Genomic DNA, 19,662 nt, shown 5'->3' with positions numbered 1-19,662 from the left:
GAGTTGCTTAAAAGCAGGGTGATCACGGGGGATGGTTGTTTTTAAAGCTGTTATATAGGCTTTTGGAAGACTGGGTCTTTCCAAGACCGTGTGTCAGATGTTAACCCAAAACTCCTTAATGAAAATTGGCCCACTAGCAGTCCCTGGAGGAAATTAGTTCCTTGATTGCAAGCTTCAGTGCCTTAAGAAACATTGAGGAAAAGAATGTTGAAAATGCTTTCACACTGATTTTTAAACTAACATTGTTAACAAAGTCTAATTTTCACCTTTAGCAGTTCACAGAGTGAGCCAACCCTGTGCTTTTTAAGTTAGGAGATAATTTATGAAAAAGTATCCACAAAAATTCAGTTTAATCCCAGTTGGCCTGTTCTAATAATTATGTTTTATGGCCTGTTCTACTAATTGACATTCATTTTAAAATTAGGGACTCCTGCCCTACGTCTTTCATGTTCTCCACCACTCCCTTGTTTCATTTTCCCTTTTCAGCAATACACTGTGCGCTGTCTCACTGATGAAGGTACTAATTTGGGTTCTAAGATACTTTCGTATACAATGCTGTGATTTGTTGATGGAGAGTACAAAGATTAGATGTAGTTAGTAGTAATAATAATCAGGCATTAGTCAGTCACAGGTCTCACTGTTGCCTTGCTGAACTTTCTATTCTAAACTAGATGGCTGCATAAGACGAGAACTTTGGGAGACTTGTCAGTCACCTGGTTTTCATCCACCGCTTGCTCCATCTGAGAGTAGATCCCAACTACAGCAACAGTCTCTCCCGCTTTTGTCCAGCGTTGCTCTTCTTTCTTGGTCTCAGGTTTTTAAAGAGTGTTGTGGACCGACTCTGCTGAGCTTGGTGGTATATGTGTTGCTGGAAATAGTGCATAAAAAGAGGCAGTTCTTTCAAAATTAATGTCTGAACTGCATGGCAAGCAGGATCATCAATGTAACTCTTTCTAAAATAGTCCTTGAACGTTTGTGCAAGATGTGTTCTCACAAACATCAGGCACACTTAGAAATAAACTATCGGGGCATTTTAAACTGCCTTTTATTTATTATCTTACTTCAAAATGCTTATCAGTGTTTAGAATTCTGCCTATTCATTATTCACAGTAACCTTCCATCCATGTATGTATTTAACAGCTCTGTTTTGAAAGTCTCCATGTGCCCAGACTGGTGAGGTTCTGAGGTTACCTTGGTAAACAAGACATTGTCCTTTCCCTCAAGATATATAATATTCTGCATGTGATTTTTTTTAACTTTTCTGTGAAACTTTCAAAGAAATGATAAAGCATCTTTTAGTAACTTTAAGTCCCTGTACCCAACCAGCTTCAGGCAGAAACCTTTTCATTTTGATATTTGGCAAAACTAATACAATTATGTAAAGTTTAAAAATAAAATAAAATTTAAAAAAAATAAAAAAGCAAGATAGAATACATTGCATCTATTTTAAAGGATTTATTTACATTCCTCCATAATGTATTCAGCACAAGTTGAGGGGCTAAGTGGCCAGTTATGTGCCTGGGGCACTTTTCTTGTTAATAATAAAGATTTTCATACATATGTTTGAACAGCAATTGATAAAATATCCATTTGTACACCTATTTTAGATGATAGTATACAACTATATATACAATCACTGATAGATGGGAAAAGTGTTTATCCTGCTGAAGATTTTGGATTTCAGGTTCCTTGGTCTCATTATTGCCTCGCATCTGTCAGTCAAACCACTGGCAGTTCTGCCTTCTTGAAGGAAAATCTTTGAGGTGTCCTGTCATTTGGACCTGAAAAGAATCTTAAATGTCATATTATTCAGCCCCTAAACTATTAGTTTAGGAAACAGAAGCCAGAAAGATGACATGTTGCGTCTGATGCTGCTGTTGATTATAGTGAAGAAAGTCACCAACATGATGTAGCTGCATTCAAAGCTTCACTCTTCCATATACCAGCCAGCCTTCCGTTCTCTTCACTTAGAACAAATCACTTTAACTTCTGTGTGTTGGTTTCATTACCTGTTAAAGTAATATAACAAAATTAAATTTAAAATAAAAAGCAGAATGAAAGCAGTGGTAATTACTGCAATATTTACTTTTTATCAACTTATGGTAGACTTACAAAATCGGATGCTTGTAAAGTATATTGCACCCCACAAAAATTAAGTGGTTGTAATGTGGTTGTCTGGTAGCAGCAGTTTGGTTTGTATAACACTTAACTACATGCTCATCAAACATTGTTCATCTGATATATTGTATGATTGTGAAATAACCATTTTACAAATGAAATTTTATAATAAATCCCTTTGCATATTGGGAATTTCCTGAACCAATGACCATTCTTTTCTTTTGGCTTATAGTTATAGTATGTTGGGTTTGTGGCTAACAGTCATGATACTGGCTCCTGGATGTCTTAGAGAGACAGGGGAGCAAATGAGTATGCCTGTATGTTCACTGAATTTGTGTGAGGTGCCACAGTCTGCAGAGATCACCGTTTATTCCTATGGAATCACTGATGAAGTATTTTAATTCTTACTTTAATAACAGCATTTACCATTTAGATCTCATGCTGTCGTAGATAATATTATGATCTGAGAAGAAAAAATAAACCATTATTTGTGATTTCATTCCTCCTTAAACATAACTTGAAGCAGTAGGTTACCAGATGTGTCTACTGGGACCAAGAGTGACTGTTCCATGAAATGGGAAACGTTAGATAAGGTAATTTCCAAAGTAGATAGTTCTTACCCTAGTTCATTCTGTATTTATATATATGATGTCCTCTAGAATGTTTCAAGGTCAAAGACAGGAAAGTGAACCCAAGACAGGTCATCAGGCAGGGAGGTAAGATGAAAATTCATATATGAGATATAGAGTCAAGCAAGGCAGTGAAGGAGCCTGGGAAGTCAAGAATGAGGAGCACAAGAGCAGAAAGAATGATATGGTCAGTGGTTCTCGCAGTTTAGGGAGCTCAGAATCACCTGGAGGCCTTGTTAAAATAATAGTGCTGGGCTCCACCCCCAGCCTTTCTGCTTTAGTAGGTCTGGGATAAGGTCTGATAATTTGCATTTCCGACAAATTCCCAGCTGATGATGCTGATCTTGGGGATCACACTCTGAGAACAACAGTTGTTCAAGATGAATCCCAAAGTAAGTGATAGTGTCTCCAAGGATTTAATGAGCTCCAGGGATACTTGGTTGGGCGAACTCAGTTTGCCAAAGAGTTAGGGACAGAATAAAAACATTTTGGCTTTTTCTTTCATTTTAATTCACGTTTTTAAAGGCATCAAATTCATAACCCAAAGTAATGACTATGTGAACCTCTTTCTGTATTAAAATGTAAAATAAGAACTTATATTCTTGCCATGTAAAACATAAGTCAAAATTATTCCTATGAAAAATGATATATTTCATATTTTTGTAGTTTAACAACTCATACAGTGTTCTGGTTAAGAATGTGTGCTCTGAATATAGTCTGCTGCTGCTGCTGCTAAGTCACTTCAGTCGTGTCCGACTCTGTGTGACCCCATAGACAGGAACCCGTCAGACTTCCTGTCCCTGGGATTCTCCAGGCAAGAACACTGGAGTGAGTTGCCATTTCCTTCTCCAGTGCATGAAAGTGAAAAGTGAAAGTGAAGTCACTCAGTCGTGTCCGACACTCAGCAAACCCATGGACTGCAGCCTTCCAGGCTCCTCCGTCCATGGGATTTTCCAGGCAAGAGTACTGGAGTGGGGTGCCATTACCTTCTCCGCTGAAGATAGTCTAGGGTCAGATATTGATTTCATCACCTGCTTTATGCCCTGAGGTCATAAGTTTCTTGAACTCTCTGAGCCTTCTTTGTGAAGTGGGGATATTACTAATTGCATACAGTTGTTGTGAGGATTAAATGTAGTAATGAATTTAAACAACTTACTGGAGGAGTTCCTGACATACTGTGCTAGTTATTATTGGAACACCAAAGTAAATGCCTTCATTGAGGAATGTGACTTTGTATATAACACTTCGGAGTTATCTCAGGTTTAACCTGATAGGTTGCTCTCTGTATCTATAAATCATCACAGCTCTTCTGCCAAGAATAGCCCTGAGTTTGGCATGAGGTTATAAATTATATATAAACAATGTGATTCAGAAGTCAAAGTGATTATAGATAGCAAAGGATCTAAAATTGCCTCTAGCAAATTTCAGGCTAAGAAGGAAAACTACCTTCTGTTACAGATAGTTAAAGAGCATCAAACTTGGGACCAGAGCATGGAACATGACTGCAGAGCTGGTGCTCTGGTCTCCTGGTCAAGAGGCTGGGACTAGGGACGTCTGCTCCTCTAGCTACCTTTGCTCTTCCTAAGGCTGTCTCCCACACAAAAGCTAGCCGGGCAAGCACAAAACACTAAACAATGAATTAGTCAAAAAAAAAAAAAGCAAAGAAAAATTGAAATTCCCATCCATATCAGAATGTTTGTAAAAGGGAGAGAAGCCTTTGCATCTCACATGCTGACTCCTTGTTCATCCCCTTTGTCTTATTTTGGAAGCTTTAACAACCACCCTCCGCAGCCCAATCTTTCAGTGGTTTCCACCAGCAATTTAGGCCTCCCTGACCAGGCTCACTGAATTATAGGCTTCGGAGTCAACTCTCTGTGGGAGGACGCAAATAGACTGTGGCTGCAGTTCTGCTTACAGAGGGGCCTAAAATGTCAAAATCTAAAATGCAAAGAACTCTGGACACTGGGAGATAGGAAAAATGGGCCCACTGAGCAGTGCAATTCTCATGCAGACCACCTGCAGTTAGGTCAGATGTCACTGGTTAAGAGCCCAGGTCCCAAGACTGATCTTCAGTCACCTGCTGAAAATTGTGAGGTATCCAGGTTACCCATACTCCTTACCAATTCACAGTTAAACCGAGGGCTTCCTATAAGCCCCTCAGACTTGATAATTTGCTAGAAAAACTTAGAGAATTCAAGAAAACACTGTAGTTATAATTACAGTTTTACGATAAAGGATACAAATCAGGACCAGCCAAACAAAGAGACACTTAGGGAGAGGTCTGGGAAGATTCAAGCATGAAGCTTCATGTCCTCAGGATATGTCACCCTCCCAGCATATGTGTGTGTCATGAACCAGGAAACTCCCCCAAGCCACAGTGACCAGAGTTTTTATAAGAGTTTCATTCTATAGATATGATTGATTGGCTCACTGGCAATAGGCTAAGACTCCAAGACACCTTACCTCAGGGACGTTGGGAAGTCAGACTGGTGTCAGAGCTGAAAGTCACGTGTTTAGTCTTTCTCTCATAGCCAGTCCCCATCCTGAAACTACTTAGGGACCCACAGTGAATCACCCCATCAACATAAAATCAGGTTTGGCCCCAAGGGCCTACTATAAATAATAAAGTCACTTCGGAATTCTAAGGGATTAGAAGTTCCCTTTTAGGAACCCAGGACAAAGATCAGACAAGTTCTTTATTATACAATATACGGAAAATAGAATTAGAATTGGAACTATTTTAAGTCAGCAACAATGAAGGCCAAAAATTATAATCTTTTATGAGGGAGAAACAACTGGAAAATGCCATTTGATTAAAAAATACATGGTCATTAAATATCATGAGGGTCTTTAATTTGCTTTTCACTCACTTGTTTCACTCACTCATTCATTCATTCAGCAATATTTATTGAGTACCTCCTGTGCTAATCATTGACGATATACTGTTCCTCTGTCAATGAAAAAAAAATGTGTTCGTACAGTTGATCCGTGAACAAAGTGAGGTTTAGGGATGCCAGTACCTTACCGGGGCTTCCCCCTGGCTCAGCAGTAAAGAATCCTTCTGCAGCGCAGGAGGTGCAAGTTTGATCCCTGGGTCAGAAAGGTCCCCAGGAAAAGGGCATGGCAACTGTCGACTAACAAGATGCAAAGTGAGACTTGCAAGTTAAGTTTTAATGGGGCAAAATGAAGACTGCAGCCCAGGAGACAGCACCTCAGATACCTCTAAGGAATTGTTCAAAAAAGGCAGTGGGGAAGGTCAATATATAAGATGTTTTGAAGGGGGAATTCAGAGCAGTCAAGTACTTACTTTACAAAAGGTTTTCTGTTAGTCACAAGAAGCTGATGTCACCATGAAGGGATTTAATGCTTTTCTAGATGTGAGGAGATGCATGGATTTGGATCATGAAATCAGTTTCTGGAAATATCTGACTATCTAAAGACCTGTTCCCCAGTTTCCCTGGAGCGCAGAGTGCCTCACTGTCCGCCCTGAACTGCCTTCAGGGCATGTTGAGGTTCAACAGCTGCAGCAGCACAGGATTCAGTCTCTGCAGAGGCAGGTGGCAAATGTTCTTGGCAAACACCAATTTGTAGTTGACACAACCCACTCCGGTATTCTTGCCAGGAAAATCCCATAGAGAGAGGAGCCTGGTGGGCTACAGTCCATGGGATGGCAAAGAGTCAGACACCACTGCGCAACTAAGAACATGCACACTCACACACATACACACACACCCTACAGTCAAAAACCCACATAAAACTTTTGTCTCCGCCCCCACAACCAACTTTACTCATACTTCACTGTTGGCCAAAAACATTACTTTTTTTCCCCCTCTTTGGCTTTTGTTTGTTTGGTTGGTTTTGAGCTGTGTTAGGTCTTCACTGTGCCACGTGGGCTTCTCTAGTTGTTGCGTGGGCTTAGTTACTATGGCATGTGGTATCTGAGTTCCCTGACCAGGGATTGAACCCATGTCTCCTGCATTGGAACGTGGATACTTTATCATTGGCCCACAATAGAAGTCCCCAGAAGCCTTCCTGCTAAACAGTTGATTAACATATTTTGTATGTTATGTATATTATATATTCTACAATAAAGTGAACTAGAAAAAAGAAAATGTCAAGAAAGTCAAAAGATAAAGTGCATTTACAATGTTGCTGATGAATTTATGGTTCTTGCTTTGTCATGAAAGGATTCAGAGATGAAGTGATAGTAAATGGATGTCTTTAAAGGCAGACACACTTCGCAGAGTGTGGGCCATCTCAGAAAGCAAGAAGAGAGCCTCAGTATACAGTGTGGATACTTTTTGTGGACTGGGTAATTTCATAGGCTAATTAGTGGGAGGATTATTCTAATTATTTGGGGGAAGAGGCAGGGATTTCCAGGAATTAGGTCACAGCACAATATCTGACCTTTTATGGTTGGCCTCAAAATTCTCATGGTGCCAATGGGTGTGTCATTTAACATGCTAGCAAGCGTGAGATGAGGCGCTAGGTCTACTGCAAGTTGATGCTTCCGACATCTTGGACAAAGTTAGTTCTAACCAGTCTTCATCATGGTTATATCATGCCCTGCCTGCTTCTCCCCCTTCCCTCCTGTTTCAACTGTATGTGTGTGTATATATATATATATATATTTATCAAAAAAAATTCACAGACCCACACAGTTCAAACCCATGTTGCTCAAGGGTCAGCTATATTACATGGAAAAAGGAAAGATGAACTATTTGAAATTACTTGCTCATTTTAATTCCAATTGAAATGAGTCTGAGTTCTGAGATGATTGTTAATTTTGCGTGTCAAAAATAATGTTAAGAGAGCTCCCAAAGTATCAAATATTAGGAGTCAAGTCTAGCTTTATGAAGAGTTGAGGAGACAGGAGTAGTAGAAAAAAACATGGATGTTGTTTGTTTAACCACAAAGCTGCCATTTGGCCTTAATGTTTTTAAACACAATCAAGAAGTGCTTTGCAATGTGATGTGTTTTAAACTGTTCTTTTTTTGCTTTCCTGTAATTGGAGCAACATACTAATTTCTACAAGTTGTGACTACTAACAGAGAGCAATCACCTCACAGACTTGTACCGAAGAGACGAGACCATCGAGGTGACAGGACATGGCCACGTGCAGAGTCCCCGCTTCCCAAACAGCTACCCTCGCAACCTGCTTCTGACCTGGCGGCTCCACTCCCAGGAGAAAACAAGGATACAGCTAGTCTTTGACAATCAGTTTGGATTAGAGGAAGCCGAAAATGATATCTGTAGGTGAGTGTGAAATGAAATCCATATTAGGGTAAAATTCCAAGGTGAAGAAAAGATTTAAAACATTGCATCAAAGTTCTCATTTGGGCCCTATCCAAAATACGTGACTTCTTTTTCAGAAAGCCTTTATGTCCGTCCTAATGTACAGCATAAATTGAAGCACAGTCTCTGTGGAGGCCTGGTAACCTGGCAAGACTCACAGAAGCTCACTCTTGCAACTGGCAGAGCCAGGCTGTGTGACTTCCAGAGAAGGGGGATCTGGGTGATTCTTTTTTATGGGCCAGGCCTAGAACCACCTTTGTGAGCAGCTGGACACATCTGGTCTCCCAGGTCACCAGCAACCATGTCCCATGGCCCGCGTGCGAGCTTCTCAGGACTTGAGGAGTGTATCCGCTGCTGGGCTCCAGGAACTGACCCAGCGCTGGGAGAGGGTGATGGCGAGGACCCTGCCAGGCCGTTACCTGAAATAATAATTTTAAGGCCTCAGATACATGTAAAAAGAGAGAAGACAAGCTCCCAAGGCCAGTTGGCTCCTCCTCAGAGGTCTGTTTCTTCCTGCAATTTCGGGGTCAGTAGAAAATGAAAGCTGCACTGAGATAGTCTTCTCCCTTTTGAGCATATTTTTCAGAGCAAGTCTTGGCTGCTGCTCTTCAAATTGTCCACTCACAGCATCTTATTCCTTTAATAAGCATGTGTAAGATGCGGAGGATTTTTTTTTTCCTCCTTGTACTTTACCGCGTGCACTTGTTCTGCATTGCCAATGAACTACTACTAAACTGCTAAATCCTTTCAGTAGGTTTATTTTACTTTGAATAATAAAAATCAGGTGCCTCAAATTTGGCTATCCTCTGTTGCATGTTTATTACACTGACAGTTTTTATTATGTTGCTATTTTTTTCAAGAATAATAGCACTCACTATTACTTTCTAGGACCATAGAGGCTAATGTATGCTGGAAAGTAAAGATGAATACATGCAGGAAGAGCCAGTTAATATTTACAGAGAGAATAAGCTTGAGGAGATCTTGTGTCTTTTCAACCTTGAAAGGGAGAATTCATTTTCTGTGCTTAAGAAAAAGGGAGAGAGAGAGAGATCATGTAAACAAACAACAAGGCCAGTGTTAAAAGATTATTAAAGATGATGTCATTGAAGAGATACTGGTCTCCACTCCCGCACAGGGTTTTGATCTGGTAGTGACTAAACCCTTTGGGCGTCCTGACCTTAAAAATAGAGGAAATTAAGGATGACTTTTCCCCCAATTGTTGGTCAATTGCTAAGTGGTGTCCAACTCTTTGCAACCCCATGGACTGCAGCACACCAGGCCTCCCTGTCCCTAACCATCTCCCGGAGTTTGCTCAAATTCATGTCCGTTGAGTCGTTGATGCTATCTAACCATGTCATCCTCTGTCGCCCCCTTCTCCTCCTGCCTTCAATCTTTCCCAGCATCAGGGTCTTTTCCAGTGAGTCAGCTCTTTGCACCAGGTGGCCAAAGTACTGGAGCTTCAGTTTTAGCATCAGTCCTTCCAATGAGTATTCAGGGTTGATTTCCTTTAGGATGGACTAAAGGATCCCCAGACCATTCATCAAATCAAGTTCCTCCTAAAAATTTATAGAGGGAGGTAGAGAAGTAAGAGGTAGAGGAGAAAGGAAGAAGGGGAAGAGATCAGGACCCTCCTTGAAAACCAAAATGGAGCTTTGAGAATGAAAATTGTGCTAATAGGTTATCTAAAAGACAAAAGTGACCTCTTGTGTTATTAAAGTTTCAAGTATACTTTTGCTTAGTGTAGTGAATATGATTCACATACATTGTATATAAAATGAAATGAAGTTGTTTCTTCCCATCTGTTGCAAAACTTCCTTGATGTCTACATTGTAATATTTATTGCTCTAATGATGATTCTATCTTAGTACTTTTCACTTTCCAACCACCATATATCAAGTAGTTAATTTGCGTAGTGCTCAAGAGATATTCAGCTGGTAAAATTACATAAACCTTCTTATTTTGTTCATTAGGAAACAGAGGCAAAGGAGATAAAGGCCCCATAGACTATTTTCAATGAAACTGAGTCAGCATTTTATTATGCTTACCTGCTTCTTAGATCACCCTGCCCCATCCAATAAGAGCTCTGAGGTGTATGAAGACTAGTTAAACCGTATTGGGTTTTCTTCATATTCAGATGTGATGGTTCTCATGCTGACTCCTTTTGGTAATCATGACAGGAAAATATAAAGTAGATATGAGATTTCTGCCACTGTTCACCCTGAGTGTGTGCCCTGAGTGTTCATCGTGTGCCCTGTGACTTTAGCATCTGAAGTCATATGGGGAAAAGGTGACTGAAGGGCAGGGTGCTGAGGACCAGAACTGAAAGGCACACAGTTCAGCTCTCAATGTAGAATGTTTGAGGATGTGGGGTATCTCAGAAGAAGTGATTCTGTCTCTGAACGTGTTTTACTCTGCAACGAAAGAGTGGAATATTGTGCAGGGACTTTGAGGATCTAATGGCTCCATGGAATATCTAAAATGCCTCTCCTGTCTTTTTCAATCCTGCAATTCTCTGTTTCTCTGACCAGTGTCAATGATGAGCCCATGGTCTTACCCTCATTCACACACAGCCCAGATATGTTCAATACTGGCTAGGGCACATCACTGCTAAAGGCATGTGCTTTTGATTATGATAAATGTCATTGTTTATGATATAATCCTTCCAAAAGATAGGTTCCACAAAGAGAAAATAGTTGTTTATTTTATAATTTTATCATTTATTTTCTACAATGAAATTGTTGATTTTTCATGCTGTGTAGGTATAGACCATTTCCTTTCCTACAGAAATGCTGGATTTTATTAATTAATTAATAATTAATTAATTAATTTAAATTAATTCCAAATGGGAATTTGTTTAAAAATTTGATATAGTAAACATGTGGGTATATAATTGAAGCTACAGGCTTACCCAGTGGCTCAGCGGTAAAGTATCCGCCTGTAATGCAGGAGATGCTTGTTCAATCCCTGAGTCAGGAAGATCCCCTGGAGGAGGTCCTGGCAACCAACTCCAGTATTCTTGCCTGGAGAATCCCATGGACAGAGGTGTCTGGAGGGCTGCAGTCCATAGGATCAAAGAGGGGACATGACTGAAGCAACTGAGCATGCACGCATGCACACAACTGGAGCTACATCTCCTAAAACATGACAAGAGATTATATTTATTGGCTTCTCCAGGAAAACCTTTATAAGCTAGATGCTCAGAAAGTAGTCTATTTTGATTTTTAACAATTTAGGAAGAGTTATGAGGCTTCCCAAAATATCAATAACCTCAGATATGCAGATGACACCACCCTTATGGCAGAAAGTGAAGAGGAACTCAAAAGCCTTTTGATGAAAGTGAAAGTGGAGAGTGAAAAAGTTGGCTTAGAGCTCAACATTCAGAAAACGAAGATCATGGCATCCGGTCCCACCACTTCATGGGAAATAGATGGGGAAACAGTGGAAACAGTGTCAGACTTTATTTTTTGGGGCTTCAAAATCACAGCAGATGGTGACTGCAGCCATGAAATTAAAAGATGCTTACTCCTTGAAAGGAAAGTTATGACCAACCTAGATAGCATATTCAAAAGCAGAGACATTACTTTGCCAACAAAGGTTCATCTAGTCAAGGCTATGGTTTTTCCTGTGGTCATGTATATGGATGTGAGAGTTGGACTGTGAAGAAGGCTGAGCACCGAAGAATTGATGCTTTTGAACTGTGGTGTTGGAGAAGACTCTTGAGAGTCCCTTGGACTGCAAGGAGATCCAACCAGTCCATTCTGAAGGAGATCAGCCCTGGGATTTCTTTAGAAGGAATGATGCTAAAGCTGAAACTCCAGTTCTTTGGCCACCTCATGGGAAGAGTTGACTCATTGGAAAAGACTCTGATGCTGGGAGGGATTGGGGGCAGGAGGAGAAGGGGACGACAGAGAATGAGATGGCTGGATGGCATCACTGACTCGATGGACGTGAGTCTGAGTGAACTCCGGGAACTGGTGATGGACAGGGAGGCCTGGTGTGCTGCAATTCATGGGGTCGAAAAGAGTCGGACATGACTGAGCAACTGGTCTTGTCTGATCTGATGAGGCTTCCCTGTTAGCTCAACTGGTAAAGAATCTGCCTGCAATGCAGAAGACCCCTGATCAATCCCTGGGTTGGGAAGATCCCCTAGAGAAGGGATAGACTACCCATTCCAGTATTCTTGGGCTTCCCTGTTGGCTCAGATGGTAAAAAATCTCCCCGCACACTGTTTACAATAGCTAGGACATGGAAGCAACCTAGATGTCCATCAGGAGGCAAATGGATAAGAAAGCTGTGGTACATATACACAAGGGAATATTACTCAGCCATTAAAAAGAATGCATTTGAACCAGTTCTAACGAGATGGATGACTGGAGCCTATTATACAGAGTGAAGTAATTCAGAAAGAAAAACACCAATACAGTATACTAACACATATATATGGAATTTAGAAAGATGGCAACCATGATCCTATATGAGAGATAACAGAGACACAGATATAAAGAACAGTCTTTTGGACTCTGTGGGAGAAGGCAAGGATGGGATGATTTGAGAGAATAGCATTGAAACATGTATATTATCATATGTGAAACAGATCTCCTGTCCAGGTTCGATGCATGAGACAGGGTGCTCAGGGCTGGTGCACTGGGATGACCCTGAAGGATGGGTTGGGGAGGGAGGTGGGAGGGGGGTTAAGGATGGGGAACCTATGTACACCCATGGCTGATTCATGTAAGTGTATGGCAGAAACCACTACAATATTGTAAAGTAATTAGCCTCCAATTAAAAAAAAAAAAAAAGAATCTCCCTGCAATGCAGAAGACCTGGGTTTGATCCCTGGGTTGGGAAGATCCCCTGGAGGAGGGCATGGCAACCCACTCTAGTATTCTGGCCTGGAGAATCCCATGGACAGAAGAGCCTGGTGGGCTACAGTCCATGGGGTCACAAAGAGTCGGACACGACTGAGCAACTTTCACTCACTCAAGGAGAATAGGCTGAAAGTGTATAAAAGTTTTTCCTCAGAATAGATTGTTGAAGTTTGAATTTGAGAAATCTAATCCAAGAACTGATTTTTCTTCTAAACTTCATTTCAGATAATAGGTCATAAGAAATCACATATGTTAGTTTTAATTTCTCAATGAAAGTATGAATTTCAAAGTCTATTTTAATCAAAACTTATTTATGTTAAATTGGTACCAGGTATGATTTTGTAGAAGTTGAAGACATATCTGAAACCAGTACTGTTATTAGAGGACGATGGTGTGGACACAAGGAAGTTCCTCCAAGGATAATATCAAGAACAAACCAGATTAAAATAACGTTCAAGTCTGATGACTACTTTGTGGCTAAACCTGGATTCAAGATTTATTATTCCTTTGTGGTAAGTAGCGTAACCACCCTATGATTAAAAGCAGACACTGGTTAAATGAAGTTTGGAGATCATTTTCTGTGATTAAATTCAGTGGTGTGAAACTGAACGGTGTTAATTGCCTGTGGCATGCTTTGTCCCTGCTTTTGTGGCCAAAATGTCAAAACTTTCTTTAGTGAGGAATGCCATTTTAGATCTGTTCAATCAATGCTTGGGGCCCAAGCATTTGGAAAGAAAGCACAGTGAATAGAAAAAGTAAAATTGTTTACAGTAAAGCATATACCATTTTCCCTTTGATTCAGCAAAATAAATGTACAGCCAAAGAGAAGCTTTGTGATATTTGAGAAATTGTCTATGTAATTCCAATCACAGAAGACTTCCAATTTTAGTTTAAATTATGACCCAAATTTGGGAATGACCTATGGTATAATCATAGAACCTCAGAGTTAGCAAGCATCTTAAAGACTGGAATATAATTCAGGACCCAAAGGTTGATTTTTGCTTACTCTACCCATGTTTGTTTTTGCTCTCACGTCTGCACCTCGGCAGCCATTTTAAACTTTAAATGCTTCTGTTAGAAGATATTCAACCTCATATTGACGTATAATCTACCTTGTAGTTAAGTCTAGTTGTTGGGTCATACATGGTCATGGATCTCCTTTACTCAGTCATTCATTGGTAAAACAATATAAAGTTCCTTGGAGGAGGAAATGCCAACCCATGCTAATATTCTTGCCTGAAAAATTCCATGGACAGAGGAGCCTGGCGGGCTACAGTCCATGGGGTCGCAAAGCAACTGAGCACATGCCCACACGTAAAGTTCCTGCTTATTATCAGACACTCTGATAGGTGTAGTAGACAAAAGGCAAGCAAGAAGACAGGGTCCTTGACCCTCCTGGAGTTGATAGTCTGGTGGAAGTGACAGTTACAAAGCAGTAAGAACTAATGATGAGTAATGAGACAGAAGGACTGGGTGTTGCAGATGAAGCGCAGGGAGAAGTTGGGATAATTTTGCCTATGTGTTACCTTTAGGATAGATTAAATATCTCTGAATCCTTGAGTCGTTCATAGCATATTGCCTCTTGCTCACCTGGCAGCGTCACTAACTCTCATTCAGTTTATTGCTACCCCTTTTCAAAATGTGGTTGCCAAAATGGAACACAGTACTACAAATGGAGTCAATTTGTGGGGTTTTTCCTCATATGAGTTAAATTTAGAGTAGGAAAAAATCTTGATTTTTTCAAATCTAATGTGGTTTCTTCTCTTTTATTTTGCATTATGATAAGTTATTAAATACTAAGTGAATTCTACATCAGAATACTATAAATGAAAAAATGCATGTGGTGATCCTGGTTCTACTTTAATTTGGGAATACTCCATCAAGCATTATATACATTATTGCATACTCATGCAGTGCTGCTCAGCACTAAAATGGAAGTATGAACCTTTGGTTTCTGCATTTCTTTGCCTTTAATGTGTTCAGTGATGCATCTGTTCTCAATTTTTCATGGACAAAGCAGTCTCAGCATGTTGGACTGGTGATGTGGCAGAATGGCTTAGTTAAGGACCTGTTTTATTCCCTCAACGTATCAAGGACTGTTAGTGCTCGTGTATATGCTTTTTGTGAAGCTTTGGTTATGACTAAGTTAAATGATCCATAAGTCAGTTAGAAACACACTAACTCTAGTATTATGTCTTTAAGGCAAAATAACTCCTTTTCGTTGAAACAGGCAGTGCAGATGTGGATTTAAGGAAAAGAGAGTATTTTCGTTTGAGGTGTTTTGGCTTATAGTGCAGGCTTGTCACTCATTTCCTGGCTGCTGTTAAGTGGAGTGTTGGACAGACTCTAGTTTGGATGTAAACTCTTTGGCACGACTCCACTCACTCACTTATTCACCTCCACTAGTACATTCAGTTGTGTTTTTTAGAAATGATGGCTGTCGTACATTTTTTTGTTATACCAGCCTCTTGGTCTGCATTCATTGCAAATAGCTCCAGGCTCCCTTTTCGCTCCTAATAGGCTTCTGGCACTAAATATGATCAATTAGGGCCAAAGTGCTTTGATGGCTGAATTCCAAGAGGTAGAATGAGCGTAACCTTCAGGTGTATATAAACTCTAGATCTGTGTGACTTTTTGATAAACTCTTCTATTTGAACCTTGTTCAACAGGGATCGTTTATGATTTGACCAATGTTTTGGAAAGGTCATTTTATTCATGCTTAAATTTTTCATGGAAAACCTTTAAAGCAGAGTTTATGAAATCAAATGCTACAGAGACCAGACTTAAAACTCCTAGTGAAAAAAAAAAAAAAAAACATGGTTAGCCCTATATAAAATTAGAGGGAGACAGTGGGATTAAAAATAGTGAGCTCTGATGTATGTAAGTCATATCATTATGCTTCCCACATCATACAGTGCTGTATGTCAATTATATCTCATGAAACTAAAAAAAAATGTCAAGCCTCCTTTAGGTGTATTTAAATAATGAATTTTAAAATGTTGTATAGACCTACAAAGCCTCTCGAATTTGGAGGCAGCTGTTTTGCAATTGCTCCTTTAAGGCATGGCAGGTGCTGGGGAAATTTGGACTGATAATAATTCCTGAGCAATCAGTGTGCTCTTAGAAAATGGTGCATAGCTATTTGGATAAGTCAAAACCACCTCCCTTCTCATCTCTACCTTTCCACTTCTCAGCCTTCCATCAAACGCCTCTCTTCTTCCTACCTCAAGACTCTCCTGTTGTACAAGGGCCTCCCTTGAGGCTATAAGTTACAGGTGCCCAGGACCATAAGAGCCCACTGCACTAGAACCACATCTACATGGTTCCCATGCTTATAACATTTTTAGAATAAGTCTGGTGTACATTTTTAGTCTATTTTTCACTCCAGCAAAGTATGGGAGACTGACTAATGGGATAACATCATGATCATTTAGTTTTGGTTAGCAATTATTCTTATAATTGCTACAATTTTGTCTGATGTGCTCATTCAATGATTTACCTTTTTTTCCAACACCTATCACATTCTTTCCTAGGGCAAGGCAGCACAGCCATAGGGGACCACATTGCTACAAAGCTAATTTTGATTCAAAGAATGTTTCCCCCAATTATTAATGTGTCATGTAGAATGAGTCTCTTACCTTTTGGTTGTATAACCATAAAATGTGGATAATAATTGGAGTTGATGTGAGATTTTAAATTAATAGCAAATACTTATAATAGCACCTAGGATATAGTGGGAGTGCTCAATAAATAATGGTGATAATGGTCCTATCTTTTGCCATCGCTAAGTGTGTGTGTGTGTGTGTGTGTCTCCTCCAGATATGATCAATAGCAATGACCCATTTGAAGGTAGGACAAGTGTCCTGTGTGTATTCTACACAGTGCCTTATACATGGCTAGTGATGATCTTTGTTGAATTGACTCCTACTAAGAAAATGATTCAATTTCATATTTCAATTTTTTCTCTCCTACTGAGTTTTCTTTCCTAATTTCACTCAGTTGAGGAGGATAGATAACCATCAGCACTTCCCAGCTGGCACAGTAGTAAAGAGTCTGCCTGTCAATGCAGGAGGTGCAAGAGACATGTGTTCAGTCTCTGGGTTGGGAAGATCTCCTGGAGTAGGACATGGCAACCCACTCCAGGATTCTTGCCTGGCAAATTCCATGGACAGAGGAGCCTGATGGCCTATAGTCCATGGGGTCACAAGGAGTCGGACACGACAGACCACACAACACAGTAAAAACAACAGATACCATCAGAGAGCATAATGAAGCAGAATGGATAGTGTTATCAAATTGTTAGCAAAATGTGTTTGTCTAAATAAATTAGGCTCTGCCATCGCAAATTTAGTTTACTGGGGAATGAATGGATTGATTGGATTGTTAGGAATCTTTTTGAAGACCATTAAGTAGATTATTGGAAAGGTGTCAGTTATTAGACTCCAAGCGTGTGGTGTGCAAAGAAGTCTGCAAGCATGTGTGTGAATTTCAGCTCTGCTTCTTACTGACCAAAGGCTCAGTTTTGTCATCTGTAAGATTGTGATCATGCTGCCTGATATACAATTAACTAGTTATTGGGTTAAGTAATGTTTGTAAAGCACCCTGCCTGGAACTTGGTAAAATTACACAAATACCTACTGTTCTTATTGTTATCATTATCACTGGTGTAATTATTAATGTATCATCAGGTGATAAGTGAACTTGGCAGACATACACAAACAGCCCAGTTGTCACTGTGTGTGTGTATGTATGCACATATACACATACTTCTGACCATAATTCACTTCTGACCTCCAAAGTAAAAGTATTTCATTTCATATTGTGACAAACATTAAAAAAGCCTTTTATTTGTATATATGTGTTTAATGAAAGTGAAAGTGAAGTCGCTCAGTCATGTCTGACTCTTTGCGCCTCCATGGACTGTAGCCCCCCCAGGCTCCTCCATCCATGGAATTTCCCAGGCAAGAATACTGGAGTGGGTTGCCATTTCCTTCTCCAGGGGATCTTCCTGACTCAGGGATCGAACCCGGGTCTCCCACATTGCAGGCAGATGCTTTTACCATCTGTGCCACCAGGGAAACCTGTGTTTAATGAAAAGTATATTTTAATTCAAAAAATTATTTTTAAAACTTGTATTGATATATAGATGATTTACATTAAAATATTAAATATTAAAGTAAAAATTAAATTACTTGAAAGCTAGCCCATTTGTTTTATTAACAAACTCTAGTTTATTTTTTAAATTGAATTTAATAATACCTTATAAACATTTTCTAAGATTAAAAAAGCAATTTTATCTGTTACTAACTGTGTACCTCTGTAGTTTGAATCAACTTCAAGTAGCACAGTCAAAATTTCCATTGAGGTTTAAACTCCACATGAATCATGGTTTTGCATTATAAATAATTATTTAAAATAGATGCAGAAAAGGAAGGGGATGGAAAAGAAGAAGATGAGGTTGCAAAGAAAAAGGAAGAATAAGGCCAATGAGTTAATAACGAAGATTCTGATTTGTAATAGCTTTCACAGATTCTAATTTTGCTCACCTAAAACTTGCCAGTTGGTGAAACAAAAACAAAATAATGATGGGCAATTCATTATTATTGCCATAAACTAAATTCTCAAAGCTAGAAACTAAAGGACCTTATTCATTTTCTCTACAAAATATGGAAATTCCATGTTTATTTCCATTGTCAGATCAAAATTGTTGAAGGTTTTTTAACATCCCTGGTTGTTCTGATCACATCAGCCAGGACTATTTGTAGAGCCAAGGATGGTCAAGATGAGGATGGTCATCACAAGGCAGATCCTGTTTCCCTCCACTTCATTTCAGTATATCCTACTGAAGGTTTGGCAATAAGAAAGATGCAGTATTATTTATTAAATACCTACTGTATGCTAGACCAAGCTCAGTCTAGGGTCCTGGAAATACAGCTGTGAGAAAGATAGGCAGATCTTTGTCCTCAGAATCTCATATAGTTGTTCAGTCACTCAGTCGTGTCTAACTGTTTGTGACCCCATGGACTGCAGCACGCCAGGGCTCCCTGTCCATCGCCAACTCCTAGAGCTTACTCAAACTCATGTCCATTGAGTCAGTGATTCCATCCAACCATCTCATCCTCTATCGTCCCCTTCTCCTCCTGCCTTCAATCTTTTCCAGCATCAGGGTCTATTCTAATGAGTTAGCTCTATGCAGCAGGTGGCCAAAGTATTGGAGTTTCAGCTTCAGCATCTGTCCTTCCAATGAATATTCAGGGTTTATTTCCTTTAGGATGGACTGGCTTGATCTTCCTGCAGTCCAAGGGACTCTCCAGAGTCTACTCTAACACCACAGTTCAAAAGCAGCAATTTATCATTGCTCAGACTTCTTTATGGTCCAGCTCTCTCATCCATCCATGATTACCAGAAAATCCATAGCTTTGACTATACTTCGTTGGCAATGTCTCTGCCTTTTAATACACTGTCTGGGTTTGTCATAGCTTTTCTTACAAGAAGCAAACATTTTAATTTCTTGGCTGCAGTCACATCTGCAATGATTTTGGAGCCCAAGAAAATAAAATCTATCACTGTTTCCATTGTTTCCCCATCTATCTGCCATGAAGTGATGGATCTGGATGCCATGATTTTAGTTTTTTTTTTTGAATGTTGAGTTTTAAGCAACTTTTTCATTTTCCTCTTTCACCTTCATCAAGAGACTCTTTACTTCCTCTTAGCATTCTGCCATAAGGGTGGTGTCATCTGCATATCTGAGG

The 19,662-nt window shown here is 39.8% G+C and overlaps 1 protein-coding gene across 1 annotated transcript in view; it reads left to right on the top strand.

Annotated features, from left to right (window-relative positions):
- Positions 1-19,662, top strand: part of PDGFD (platelet derived growth factor D) — a 147,112-nt gene that overhangs the window by 39,983 nt on the left and 87,467 nt on the right. Inside the window, exons 5-6 of the mRNA XM_010838874.1 lie at positions 7,799-8,003; positions 13,242-13,422. Of these exons, the coding sequence (XP_010837176.1) occupies positions 7,799-8,003; positions 13,242-13,422 (386 nt within the window). The remainder of the gene's footprint in view (positions 1-7,798; positions 8,004-13,241; positions 13,423-19,662) is intronic.

The sequence above is a fragment of the Bison bison genome, unplaced genomic scaffold (genome assembly GCF_000754665.1).
Source record: "Bison bison bison isolate TAMUID 2011002044 unplaced genomic scaffold, Bison_UMD1.0 scf7180017864107, whole genome shotgun sequence".
Classification (NCBI taxonomy): Eukaryota; Metazoa; Chordata; class Mammalia; order Artiodactyla; family Bovidae; genus Bison; species Bison bison.
Note: the sequence above shows the minus strand (reverse complement) of the source record. Positions and strands in the feature narration are given on the sequence as shown.